This window comes from Salvelinus namaycush, chromosome 12, assembly GCF_016432855.1.
Source record: "Salvelinus namaycush isolate Seneca chromosome 12, SaNama_1.0, whole genome shotgun sequence".
Classification (NCBI taxonomy): domain Eukaryota; kingdom Metazoa; phylum Chordata; class Actinopteri; order Salmoniformes; family Salmonidae; genus Salvelinus; species Salvelinus namaycush.
This window is the reverse complement of record NC_052318.1, coordinates 50,115,981-50,129,729: the sequence shown is the minus strand read 5'-3', so window position 1 is coordinate 50,129,729 and position 13,749 is coordinate 50,115,981. Positions and strand designations below refer to the sequence as shown.

General features: G+C 42.5%; 1 protein-coding gene across 1 annotated transcript; it reads right to left on the bottom strand.

Annotated features, from left to right (window-relative positions):
• Positions 1-2,743: 2,743 nt before the first annotated feature.
• Positions 2,744-13,485, bottom strand: dpagt1 (dolichyl-phosphate (UDP-N-acetylglucosamine) N-acetylglucosaminephosphotransferase 1 (GlcNAc-1-P transferase)). Its single transcript, XM_039005990.1, has 9 exons — positions 12,769-13,485; positions 12,520-12,640; positions 9,484-9,697; positions 8,801-8,947; positions 8,553-8,637; positions 6,832-7,020; positions 6,570-6,657; positions 6,223-6,378; positions 2,744-3,641 (listed from the first exon to the last, which is right to left on the bottom strand). The coding sequence occupies exons 1-9, from the start codon at positions 12,921-12,923 to the stop codon at positions 3,576-3,578; spliced, it is 1,221 nt and encodes a 406-aa protein (XP_038861918.1). The 5' UTR covers positions 12,924-13,485; the 3' UTR covers positions 2,744-3,575.
• Positions 13,486-13,749: the final 264 nt, after the last annotated feature.

The window sequence follows — 13,749 nt, the reverse complement described above, 5'->3', positions numbered from 1 at the left end:
GTATGGTGTGAGATACTGACAATGACAAACAAGGTGAACAAGCTCCTCCAATCCGCCTCAATGCAGTTGGATATCGCAGTGAATTTAATCTCAAATGCAAAGGTCTCCCTCACTACATAAGTACCGGGAAACTGGATTTTCTGAGGCCCAGACAACAGCCAAAAGCATTTGTGAAGAAATAAATGTGGAGGCTGTTCTGAAAGAGAAGAGACTGAGAAACAGCAAGAGGCATTTCAGCTATGAGGCTCATGATGAACCAGTGACTGATGCACTGAAAAACCTTGAAGTCAAGTACTTCAACATTGTAATCGACTCTGCTGTGACATCCATGGATGAGAGATTTGAAACACTCAACCAGGTGAAAACCAAATATGGAGTGCTGCTGAACTTCAGCACAGCCTTTCAGATGTCCAGTGAATCTTTAAAGGCTCACTGCATGGAAGTTGAAAACACTCTAACCTTCAGAGATGACTGTGACATCAGTGGAATGGATCTGGCACACGACATTCAGAATTGACCTGATCTGCCTTCAGATAAGATGACTGCCTTTTGAGCTGCTCTCCTTTCTCTGTGAGAAAAACCTGGAGGAACTCTATCCTAACCTTTGGATAGCCCTAAGAATTGCAGTCACCCTACCAGTAACAGTAGCATCGGCAGAGAGGAGCTTTTCCAAATGAAAGCTCATCAAAAGCTACCTGAGGTCTTCCATGTCACAGGAATGTTTGAGTGGTCTGGCCATCATGAGTATAAATCATGACGTGGGGAAACACATGTCCTATGATGACATCATTGATGATTTTACCTTCAAGAAAGTGCAGAAGAGGAATATTTTGATGGTAAGATTTTAATTCAAACATTCAAATGTTTACACACTTAGTAACATTTTAAGATTGTATGTCAGGAGTGCACTTGTGTAAATGACTGCTTAACTATGTGACATACTTTCTCAATTTCTTCCAGACAGTCCAGACAGACTGGTGTCTATGCTGATGCTGAAAATGCCCAGGCTGTAGAGAGAACCAAAGTTAATCACCCAGCTGTATAGGTTTTATTTTACTATTTTGAGACATATAGCTGCAGCCATAGCCTATAGGCTTATGTTTACATTGTATAGACAAAGCTAATTGTATAATATTGTGAGGACTGGACTAATTACCAGGCAGCAGAGCCAAAGCTCAGTGTTACATTTAATTATTTTCAAAATTGTATATTTTCTCCAATTTCTTATTTATGTTAATATTCACTTATCTTAAGATTCTATGGAAAATATTATATTCAATAAATATTGTTTGCTTATACCTCATTCTGTTCTGTATAGGTCTACTTATTCTTAGACCGACAGATGGAGCAAACTGTTTTAAAGGAGGGAGGATTGTAGTGGGAGCACTGGGGTGTCAGGTGTGACTGTGTGGCAATGGCAAATGGTTTACATGGCTCACAGGTCAGGTAGGAGGGCCCCTTAGTAGAATTTTGCTTAGGGCCCCAGGGAGGTCAGGACCGGCTCTGGTACTCTAGCAATAACATCTGCTAACCATGTGTATGTGACCAATACATGTTGCTTGGTTCGGGAGATGACCAAGAAACCGATGGTCCCTCTGACAGACCTCCATAGTTCCTCTGTGGCGATGAGAGAACCTCCCAGAAGGACAACCATCTCTGCAGCACTCCATCAATCAGGCCTAGTGATTGATGGAGTGGCCAGACAGAAGCCACTCCTCAGTAAAAGGCACATGACAGCCCACTTGGTGTTTTCCAAAAGGCACTCTCAGACCATGAGAAACGCAGAAGTGGCTTCAGAACAAGTCTCTGAACGTTCTTGAGTGGCCCACCCAGAGCCCGGACTTGAACCCGATTGAACATCTCTGGAAAGACCTGAAAATAGTTGTGTAGCAACGCTCCCCAGCCAACCTGACAGAGCTAGAGAATCTGAGAAACTCCCCAAATACAAGCGTGCCAAACATGTAGCGTTATACCCAAGAAGACTTGAGGCTGTAATCGCTGCCAAAGGTGTCTCAACAAAGTATTGAGTAAAGCATCTGAATACTTATGTAAATGTCATTTTTTTGTTGTTGATTTTTAAAAATAAGTGTGTAAAAATGTATTGTTTTTTCTTTGTCATTATGGGGTATTGTGTGTAGATTGATGAGTGGAAAAAAACATTTTAGAATAAGGCGTAACATAATAAATGTAACAACGTAACAAAATGTGGAAAAAGTCAAGATGCCTGAACACTTTCCTAATGCACTGTATATTTACAGTTTATGACTGTGTGATATGGGGGTTGGAGACTTGTTTATTTAGGCATTACAAAGAAAAACTTTTATAAACCGTAGCAACACTGCCATGTTGCACTGAGCCTTGCTGTTGGAAACCCACAGTGTACGACATTTGGCTGTAGTAGATGCATCTCGACTTCACTCCTTGACTTTCGGTTGCTTCAGGCTTACCACTCAAACAAGGCCACGGACTTCTGCTCCATTGGGTCGTGCACATCTTTTTAGTGATGTCAGCATACCCGTCTATAAGCCTCAGGTAGCAAATTAGCAATAAAAACAATGTTTGTGGACATATTTTGGCCGGACTAAAACCTCTAGCTTCACCTCTTCCTCTCTGCCATAGTGTCTTCATTCATACTGTACTGTCTGAGTCAGCCCCATGTTCTGTCTTGGCCAATCATGTACTGTAAAGTGGTTCTGTACACCTAGAATATTGTCCTCAAAAAGCATGAATGTTTCAAACCTTCTGGTTAGAAATATCAGTAGTGACTGTATTCAGCATTATTTCAGTGTCTCAAAATGATTAAATAACCATTTCAGAAAGGAAATGATTTGTTCTGAGCACTTCCTGGTTGGAGTATTCCATTGCAAGAGTAAAACATCACTCAAGTTTTTTTAAACTTGTATTTACATTCCCACAACCAGCAGAATTGTCCAGTGTCAAAACAAATTAGCATTACGAAGGCAAAGCTTACAAATACATTATAAACTGAGAAAAGTTCACATTCCATGTCCTCCTCCTTCATAAAAATTCACCTCCTAATCGATAATACCTTCATGTAGCCCTTGTAATCTCACCACTACTGCTCTGGAGTTCCCTCCACCCTCAACTCCTCTAGGACTAAAGAAACGCTTTAAACCCCCTCAGAGAAGAACTAAAAAAATATCCTCCCAATCCCTCCATATGCAATCTGTCTGTCACAAAGAGTAGCCATCCTCAATATAGACTGGGTATTGACCTGTGCATGGACCTCTTGCCTTTCTTTTCACAACTGTATGATTGTGCTTAATTGCTCATCCTGAAATAGTTAATTTAGCAGATCCTGAATTCTATCAATTGTGATGCCTTTGAGTGGCATGAATTTTTCTCCTGTTCTTTTTCCTTTGAAGAACTGAGGTCATCCTCAGCTGTCAGTCGTGTTATAAACAGACCCATTTTAAAGCAGATAAGGATAGGTGAAGCAATAATCAAGGAATCAATAGTCAAAATCATCTTCATGGATCAGACGCAGTTGGTCCAGCATAGTTGGACATCCCTCTCTGTAGTCTCTCAGCTTTCGCTCTGTAGCTGTGGCATCTCTAGACGTCGTAGAAGAGGCGAACCAGGTGATAGCGGATCCCGAAAGCCAACGCACTCCCCAGTACCTGAGACGGAGACAAATATGAATTATGCGTTAAAGGTTATTCAAAGATATCGTAGAATCGCTCACAAAGGGGCTTCATATACACGACATTACCAAACTGTTGCTACAAAGTCGGAAGCAAAGAATCGTCTATAATGTCATTGTATGCTGTAGCATTAAGGGGCCTAGCCCGAACCATGAAAAACAGCCCCAGACCATTATTCCTCCTCCACCAAACTTTACAGTTCGCACTATGTATTGGGGCAGGTAGCGTTCTCCTGGCATCTGCCAAACCCAGATTAGTCCTTTGGACTGCCAGATGGTGAAGCGTGATTCATCACTCCAGAGAATGCGTTTCCACTGCTCCAGAGTCCAATGGCGGCGAGCTTTCAACCACTCCAGCCGATGATTGGCATTGCGCATGGTGATCCAAGGCTTGTGTGTGGCTGCTCGGCCATGGAAACCCATTTCATGAAGCTCCCGACGAACAGTCCTTGTGCTGACGTTGCTTCCAGGGGCAGTTTGGAACTCGGTAGTGAGTGTTGCAACCTAGGACAGACCATCTGGTTCTGTGAGCTTGTGTGGCTGACCACTTCCCGGCAGAGACGTTGTTGCTCCAAGACGTTTCCACTTCACAATAACAGCACTTATAATTGACAGGGCAGCTCTAGCAGGGCAGAAATTTTACGAATTGACTTGTTGGAAAGGTGGCATCCTATGACGGTGCAACATTGAAAGTCATTGAGCTCTTTAGTAAGGCCATTTTACTGCAATCTATGGAGATTGCATGGCTGTGTACTCGATTTTATACACCCTGTCAGCAAACGGGTGTGGCTGAAATAGCCAAATCCACTAATTTAAAGGGGTGTCCACATAATTTTGTATGTATATATAATGTACCTTAACTTATTCATAATATTATAACAATATGGCAATTTTAGCAGACTAAGCGACTTACTGTCAACATTGACAGTGATACATATGTCACATACATAACATGTATGAATTACATAACATGTATGTGACAGCCGATGTAAGTAAGACCTTTAAACAGGTCAACATTCACTAGGCCGCAGGGCCCTATGGATTACCAGGACGTGTACTGCGAACATGCGCTGACCAACTGGCAAGTGTCTTCACTGACATTTTCAACCTCTCCCTGTCCGAGTCTGTAATACCAACATGTTTTAAGCAGACCACCATAGTCCCTGTGCCCAAGGACACTAAAGGTAACCTGCCTCAATGACTTCTGACCCGTAGCACTCATGTCTGTAGCCATGAAGTGCTTTGAAAGGCTGGTCATGGCTCACAACACTATTATCCCAGAAACCCTAGACACACTCCAATTTGCATACCGCCCCAACAGATCCACAGATGAAGCAATCTCTATTGCACTCCACACTGCCCTTTCCCACTTGGACAAAAGGAACACCTATGTGAGAATGCTATTCATTGACTACAGCTCAGTGTTCAACACCATAGTGGCCTCAAAGCTCATCAATAAGCTATGGACCCTGGGACTAAACACCTCCCTCTGCAACTGGATCCTGGACTTCTTGACGGGCCGCCCCCAGGTGATAAGGGTAGGTAACAACACATCCGCCACACTGATCCTCAACACAGGGGCCCCTCAGGGTTGCGTGCTCAGTCCCCTCCAGTACTCCCTGTTCACTCATGACTGATCAAGACACAGGAGATGATTGTGGACTACAGGAAAAAGAGGACCAAGCACGCCCCCATTCTCATCGACGGGGCTGAAGTGGAGCAGGTTGAGAGCTTCAAGTTCCACCAACAAACTAACATGGTCCAAGCACACCAAGACAGTCGTGAAGAGGGCACGACAAAACTTATTCCCCCTCAGGAGACTGAAAAGATTTGTCATGGGTCCTCAGATCCTCAAAAGGTTTTACAGCTGCACCATTGAGAGCATCCTGACAGGTTGTATCACTGCCTGTTATGGCAACTGCTCGGCCTCCGACCGCAAGACACTACAAAGTGTAGTGCGTACGGCCCAGTATATCACTGGGGCCAAGCTTCCTGCCATCCAGGACCTCTATACCAGGTGGGGTCTGAGGAAGGCCCTAAAAATTGTCAAAGACTCCAGCCACCCTAGTCATAGACTGTTCTCTCTGCTACCGCACGACAAGTGGTACCGGAGCTAGGTACAAGAGGCTTCTAAACAGCTTCTACCCCCAAGCCATAAGACTCCTGAACAATTAAACAAATGGCTACTATTTCCATTGCCCCCCCCCCCCCCCCCCCCCCCCCCCCCCGTCTTTTACACCGCTGCTACTCTGTTGTTATCATCTATGCACAGTCACTAATAACTCTACCTACATGTACATATTACCTCAACTAACCAGTGCCCCCACACATTCACTCTGTACCGGTACCCCCCTGTATATAGTCTGACTATTGTTATTTCACTGCTGCTCTTTAATTACTTGTCACTTTTATTTCTTATTCTTATTATTATTTTTTTTTACTGCATTGTTGGTTAGGGGCTAGTAAGTAAGCATTTCACTGTAAAGTCTACACCTGTATTCGGCGCATGTGACAAATACAATTTGATTTGATTCAGAAATTAGACCCGTTGTCGATACCTGTATGAGCAGCATGATCGTGGTGAGATCTCTCTCGTGTGTGGGTCCCAGTATCTTCAGCACCAGGTTTATTAAGGTCATGTTGTTACACTCCACAAACTCATCATCGCCCTCCTGGCCACGCTTCACTTCCAGCACCCGCAGCATCTCCGCCACCTGATGGGCGAAAAATACACAACAGCAAAAATGATAAACACACCGCCATTCATTATCCACGCAAGTCAAAGCTTTCGTTCGTTCATATCAATCTACCTGACCCAAGTCAAACATTTGCACCGATTCCACTCTTTTGGACCACCAAAATAAATGTCACATTCACACCCCCAACATGTGTACATAATGATTACCTGTAAAATAAGATTTCCCAATTTGGAGAGGTCCCTCCTTTTGAATTTAGACCAACTCATTCCTAGTTTTCCTGTGTCTGGGTTCAGTCTTCATGCATCAGGCAAATATAGGAAGGGAAAAAAACACAATGAGGATCACTTTTATAACAAGGGATTATAATCTGAAAAGAAAAGATCATGGAATTGTATCAAAAGTGCTATACCATATGTATACTATATCAATGCCATCATAGGAGTAAGGGAGAAAGAGCTGTGGTGTTACCTGGGGAGGCGGTGCCTGGGACAGGGTACTACATGGAATAGCTGGGGTAGTGAGTAGACAAAGTTGACCACTTGAGGAATGAAGAAGAGCAGCATGGTTTTGCTGAAGTGCCCCAGGATTCCTACCACTGCAAAGGTCATCCCCGCAAAGTAGCAAAAGGTGTCTCCCACAAACACAGACGAAGGGTACCTGTAGTAAAGGCAACACGTGTTGTGTATGTTGGCAATAATTTACAACACGCTTTATAACAGCAACACCATAAACAATAGCCGTTTCTGAATACCTACACTTGCATTCTAAATAGTAGGCATTTTAGGTATGCAAAAAATAATGTTTTATAGTATAAAAAAAATTGAGTTTGGTTAAATGCCAGGATGTTATACTCATTTCGGTTTTTCATTTAGCAGAATAAACTGCACACTTTTGAGGAAGAGAATTGTCTTTTGATTATCAGCTGATAATGAGATAAGAGACGCACTGTACCCAAATGAACAAATGGCGGTAATGCGCATTAGATGACACACTCTTAGGATGGGTGAGCCTAGTACAGTGCCTTCAGAAAGTATTCACACCCCTAGACTTTTTCCACATTTTTGTGTTACAGCCTGAATGTAAAATGGATTAAATTGAGATTTTGTGTCACTGGCCTACACACAATACCCCATAATGTCAAAGGGGTTTTTAGAAATGTTTACAAATTAATAAAAAATGAAAAGCTGAAATGTCTTGAGTCAATAAATAGGGTAAATAAATAGGCAATGTGTGTCAATCTAATTAACATAATAAAGAAATCCCCATCAAAATTTGTCAGTTTAAGCTAGAGATATGGGGTTTTTGCATGGGCTGCGTCTCAATCCACCACATCTGCCTATGTCGGCCTTCCGCATCTGCAGTGGAAAGGGGCCGAGGTACAGCGGTGTTTGTCAGACCATTAGAGATACCGAAACCCGTTCTTCTCACGGGAACGTCTGTAGCGTCCGAACGGGTTGGCCTACAAAAAGAGGAGACTCATGAACACCATGGTGTTCTCCGTTTTGCGCTAATACCGCAACAAGTCTCAGTGGACTCATCTGAAGGTAACTAATGCACATGAATGGAAATATGAAGGTAGTTTTGTGCCCCAAAAAATAAGGCGTTAAATATGTGTCAAAAAAAACAAATATTTCCTGAGCTTTCTTATATCTCCTAAATATAGGACAGACACTTCAAAACCTAATTATTTATTTTGTGACTTTATTTTTTGCCATTTATGAATGTGTTATTCAATATGTTTCTACGGGCTATAGTAGTAAAAGCCAAATTCAATATTTTATCAAAACATGTTCTTAAAATATTTGTTTTGATACTTAAAGGAATTCCAAATTCTAAATCAAATAGCTAAATGAGCCATGGTATGACCATCTTAAAACAATTCCATATGTTAGCTTAGTAATTCCATATGTTACTATGTTAGCTCCATATGTTAGCTTACCCCCCCCCCCCCCCCCCATTATTTATTTAATCAAATTTGCATTCAGGCTGTAACACAATAAAATGTGGAATACGTCAAAGAGTATGGATACTTTCTGAAGGCACTGTATTTTGATATTTGTTGCTTACTGCATTCATTTTTACGAAACAGTGCGTTCTAAATAGTATGTAGTACAATTAGTACAGAGTATGTCGTTTTAGTAAGTAGTAGACAAGACAGATTTCAGACACGGCCAGTGTCTCCAACTCACCAGTTGTGGTAGAAAAGTGCTAAAGTTGTGAAGAAGAACGGGAGCATGAAGTAAAGGGAGAAAATGTGGTCGTCTCTGTAGTCTCCTGCAAAAGTCAAAAAGAGTGTGCACAATTACATCCACATTTCTATATATTAGACCAGGAAAGGTTCCTTGATTTATTTTAAACATTTGGTAGGATGTGTAGACACATAATTGAAGCACTGAGAACAGGGGATGTTGATGAACGATAGAAAACCGCCACTTACCACCAAGCTCAAGCAGGTTGAAGATGATGATGGAGCCAGAGATGAAGAGCGCCTGTCCTGACTCGATGCCGTTGATGCCTGCCAGGATGTTGATGGCATTAGTACAGAAAACTGCCAGCATGCCCATGTAGACATAGTAGAGAATACCTACAGAGAAGAGAACATCAATCAGCATAAGATGTACAACAAAGCATGGAGGATGACTTACAATGTTAGTGAAATTGATACAACACCGCCAGCTGGTAAAACTGGTTGAAATTACGTCATTACAACCAGATAACAAATAGATATACTGTTTGTAAAGTAAAGGATTATAAATATTCATAGTGTTTCTTCAGGCAAAACTGGTTGAAATTATATTAATTCCAACCAGTTTTGCCTGAAGAAACACTATGAATATTTATAATCCAGCTCTCCTGTGGCTGTGTGCAAACTAAGAGGACCTTCAAGAGAAATTTGCATTGTGCCCAAACGAAATATGTGATACAGATGACGTTATTGTAACGACCCTGGGTTTATAAGCGCGGAAATCGACTCTGCCGCTTGAGCATGCTTTTGCGGCACAGTCGATAGCGCGCCGGACCTCGGGCTAGGAGGTCGAGGGTTCGAGACCTGCTCCCTGCTGTTTCATTACATTATGTTTGCCTCTCCAGTCTGTCATTTTAATTGTGACATTCACTCACCCAGATCCAAGTGCATCCCCAGTAAGAGCCTGAAGGGCTTGGGCACCACAATGACAGTGTTGCCGAAGTTGGTGAAGTAGACCATGAGCAGCGGCAGGGAGGCTATGGTGGGCAGCAGGAGCTTGTGTCTCCAGCGCAGGTTCAACACGTCATCAGCGAAACCCAGGAAGATCATACAGCATATGGCGAGTAGAGCACCAATTAGCTGGACAAACTGGTCAGGATAGAACAAGCAGGCAGAAATGTTGAGCAATGTCAGCCTGTCACGTTACGAATGTTCTGTGCTACAAATCCTGAAAAACAGGCCAGAGATACTTTGTCTGGGATTTTTTGTCTTGCAGTCTCTGATTTTTGTGTATCGTGTTTTGTGTGGACCGCAGGAAGAGTTCCTGTTGCTATAGATGGGTTAGCTGATAACGCCACAAAAAAACAATTAGCACGCTTCAATGGGGCAGAAGTCCATGTGTTGTTGTGATTCTGGATGGTCAGATAGCTAACAACAATGACAATAAGCTGCCATGTGGGTACCGTAGGTGGCTTGTTTTAGCTAGTTTTTATCTTGTTCTTGATACCATCTCTTGTTTTAAGGTGTTTTGACTGATGTAACGTCTATGCTAATATGGCTAAAATTAGCTCGCTAGCTAAACAACAACTGTACTGATGTATGAGTGAAAACAAGTGTTCATTGTGCACATTTATTTATTATTGGAGATTAAATAGTTTACATGTTGTCAACGATCTATGCCAACCCCCTCTGTTTTGCACCAAGGCGCACTCGTCAGTTCTCTTTCGTTTTCGTAACGGGTTTCCAAATCACTTAATATCAAAGATGTTTAAAGTCACACCACAACCTTACTGTACCCACATGATCTGTCACTATAAAAGGCAGTGTGGCGTGACATACTGTCTTTTTTTCACTCATGTTTACACTATATATATACAAAAGTATGTGGAAACACCTTCAAATTAGAGGATTCAACTATTTCAGCCACACCCGTTGCTGAAAGGTGTATCAAATCGAGCACACCGCCATGCAATCTCCATAGACAAACACTGGCAGTAGAATGGCCTTACTGAAGAGTGACTTTCAACAAGGCACGGTCATAGGATGTTGCCTTTTCAACAAGACAGTTGGTCAAATTTATGCCCTGCTAGGGTTGTCCTCAACTGTAAGTGCTGTTATTGTGAAGTGGATACGGCTAGGAGCAACAACGGCTCAGCCGCTAAGTGGTAGGCTACACAAGCTCACAGAATGGGACCGCCGAGTGCTGAAGCGCGTAAAAATCACCTGTCCTCGGTTGCAACACTCACTACTGAGCCATTGGATTCAGGAGCAGTGGAAATGCGTTTTTTGGAGTGACGAATCACGCTTCACCATCTGGCAGTCCGATGGACTCATCTGGGTTTGGCGGATGCCAGGAGAACGCTACCTGCCCCAGTCATTATGGGGTATTGTGTGTAGATTGATGAAGGGGAAAAAAACTATTTCATCTATTTTAGAATATGGCTGTAACGTAACAAAATGTTGAAAAAGTGAATGGTCTGAATACTTTCCGAGTGCACTGTATATATAGAATATATATACAAGGCCAAGAGGATATATATATATATCTATTCTAGTCAAGGCTATATAACTAACACCTTTTCTATTTATATACTGTCCATGTCTATACACATCATCATACACATTTATATTCTGGACTGTCATTGCTCGTTCTGATAATTCTAAATTCCTTTTTATGTTTTGTGTATTGTTTTGTATTGTTAGGTATTACTGCACCGTTGGAGCTAGAAACAGAAGCATTTCGCTGCACCTGGGATAACCTCTGCAAAATATGTGTACAACACAAATAACATTTCATTTGGGAGCTAGATGTTGTCCACGGTTTTCACTTGAGCTATGTGAGCTCTCAGTCAAGAATGCCTTTCTATTGGCTATTGTTTCAGCCAAGCGTGTTAGAGAATTCCATGTGCTTTATACCCATCCTTCACGCCTCACATTAGCAGAAGATGGATCTAAGGCAGTGCTTCGGCCAAATCCAGCATTCTTACCTAAGGTGCTTTCATGATCACATACTAAACAGCCCTCAATCATAGCGACATTTCACCCGCCTCTCCACAGGAGAGTCGTGAGTTGCATACACTTTGTCCGGTTAGGGCATTGAGTGCCTATCTTGCTGCAAAAAGAACTGTTCGTCAAACAGAACAGCTTTTTGTCTGTTATGAGGAGAACACCAAAGGGCACGCTGTCTCAAAGCATAGATTGGCACATTGGGTTATGCTGCAGCAGGTAGACCAACTACAGACGGGGCGGTAGCACACCAGGGGTATGGCCACTTCATGGGCCCTGTTGAGAAGGGCCTCCCTGGACTCTATCTGTGCTGCCGCAAGTTGGGCAACACCGATGACTTTCATGAGGTACTACAGAATCACCATCAGTGGGGTCGGTAGTTCTGGACACGGCACGCTCTCTCAACCCAGATAAGTGAGCATACTGTGAGCCTTGAACCTCATTTTGTAAGTTCTAACTTTCAGCTTGCTTATACAGTTGTATAACATCGTTGTAATTCTGTGGTACCCTGTTGGGTAATTATATTCTATTGCATCCTGTGGTGAATGCAAGGACATCCCAGGGACTAAGTTAAATGGTAAGTTATACCCCTCTTTGGAACAGCATCTCCCATAGGTCGTTTGGCGACCCGGTACGAAAACGAAAGAGAACGTTGGGTTATGGATGTAACCTTGATTCTCTAAGTAGAGTAACGGGTCGCCAAGCTTTCATGTCATTCCTCCACCTCTGCGGGGTTCAAGTGAAGTAATAGACAGTATGTCGCGCCACATCGCTTTTATAGTGACAGGTCACGCGGGTACAGTAAGGGTGTGGCATATCTTTAAACATCTTTGATATTAAGCTTCTCAATCACATCGCTAAACAACCAAACCGTCCATTGCAACAGCTAATGGGGATACAAATTAACAAATAACATACAGAATAATAGGTACAGTATAGGTAACTCCCCCAGTTCCCTCACCCACCTCATTGTGTGGGAAGCCAGTGCATTGCTCTTCTACAAAGCAGCTGAGGAAAGGCACTGGGATGAAACAGAACATGATAATGAGGAACACGGTCCCACTGATGACACCCTGAGACTCTGGCCTGCAAAGAGGAGAAATTAAAATAAGTCAGGACAAAACCACAACAAACAACAAAAAACGAGTAAAATAGATTAACATGGGCTATTGGATAGTAGATCATTGGTAAACAATTTATATTGATAAACGTACACTTCCTTCTTGTTAGTTTTGTTCAGATCCATCCCATAGAGTCTGGCTGAGATGAAGTGGTCTTTGAAGGCTGGAATTAGCTTTAATGTGACCAAGGACCCAAGTGCAGACATGCACCCGTTGATAACAAGGGGTAGGACAGGAATTGGCGACATGTTTTCTGGATATTCTTAAGACTTGCCTGGATGAGGTTATATCTGATACCTATCTAACTACCTGTGTTAGATAACTTGCTATCATATATCTAGCTAACTAACTAGCTGAAGCCGACCCTCAAACTTTGAGCAAGCTAGTTTACACTGTCAACAACCCCACATAATGTGTCTTCATATTGAGCGAATGAGCTTTAACAATTTAACAATAGTAGCTAGAAACTAAAGTTGTTTTTATCTGGCAAGCTAGTTAACAAGCAAGCTAAATGATCTGACAGGTAGCTAGCTGGTACAGACTGTCTCTCTTTGCATCAACAGCATTCGCAGAATCCTCTACCGAAGCATGTGTCTAATCATTTTTCAAATAATAGAAATCGCGAAATGACATGCATATTATCTGAAAAATACAGTTTGCTAAAACGACAATCCCTATATTCTCAGTTCTTGTTCTTTCCTAGTTTATAGCTCAGTAGTTCCTAGTCGAACGGTGGAACAACCATAGAGAATGCTAGAGAGTGCATCGCTATGTACTATCTATTATGGCGTCTGTGAGCGCACGGGCAGCGTTATTGAGGCAATCTCCATTTTGAAGTCGTCAATGTTCTTCTTCACAATTGACTGATCCCTCCTGGTGACCCGGTTGGACGTGACTCCAACATGGTCATCAGGAAGGATCAGCCAATGAAGTTGAAAATACCACCCAGTTGACTACATTAAAATTGTGGAAATGACCTTTTAGCTACTAGATGCCTTTATCATTCTCTATGGGGACAACCGAAGTTCCACGTCTACTTCCGGTTATGTGAACCGCTAAAACCCTGGTAAGGTT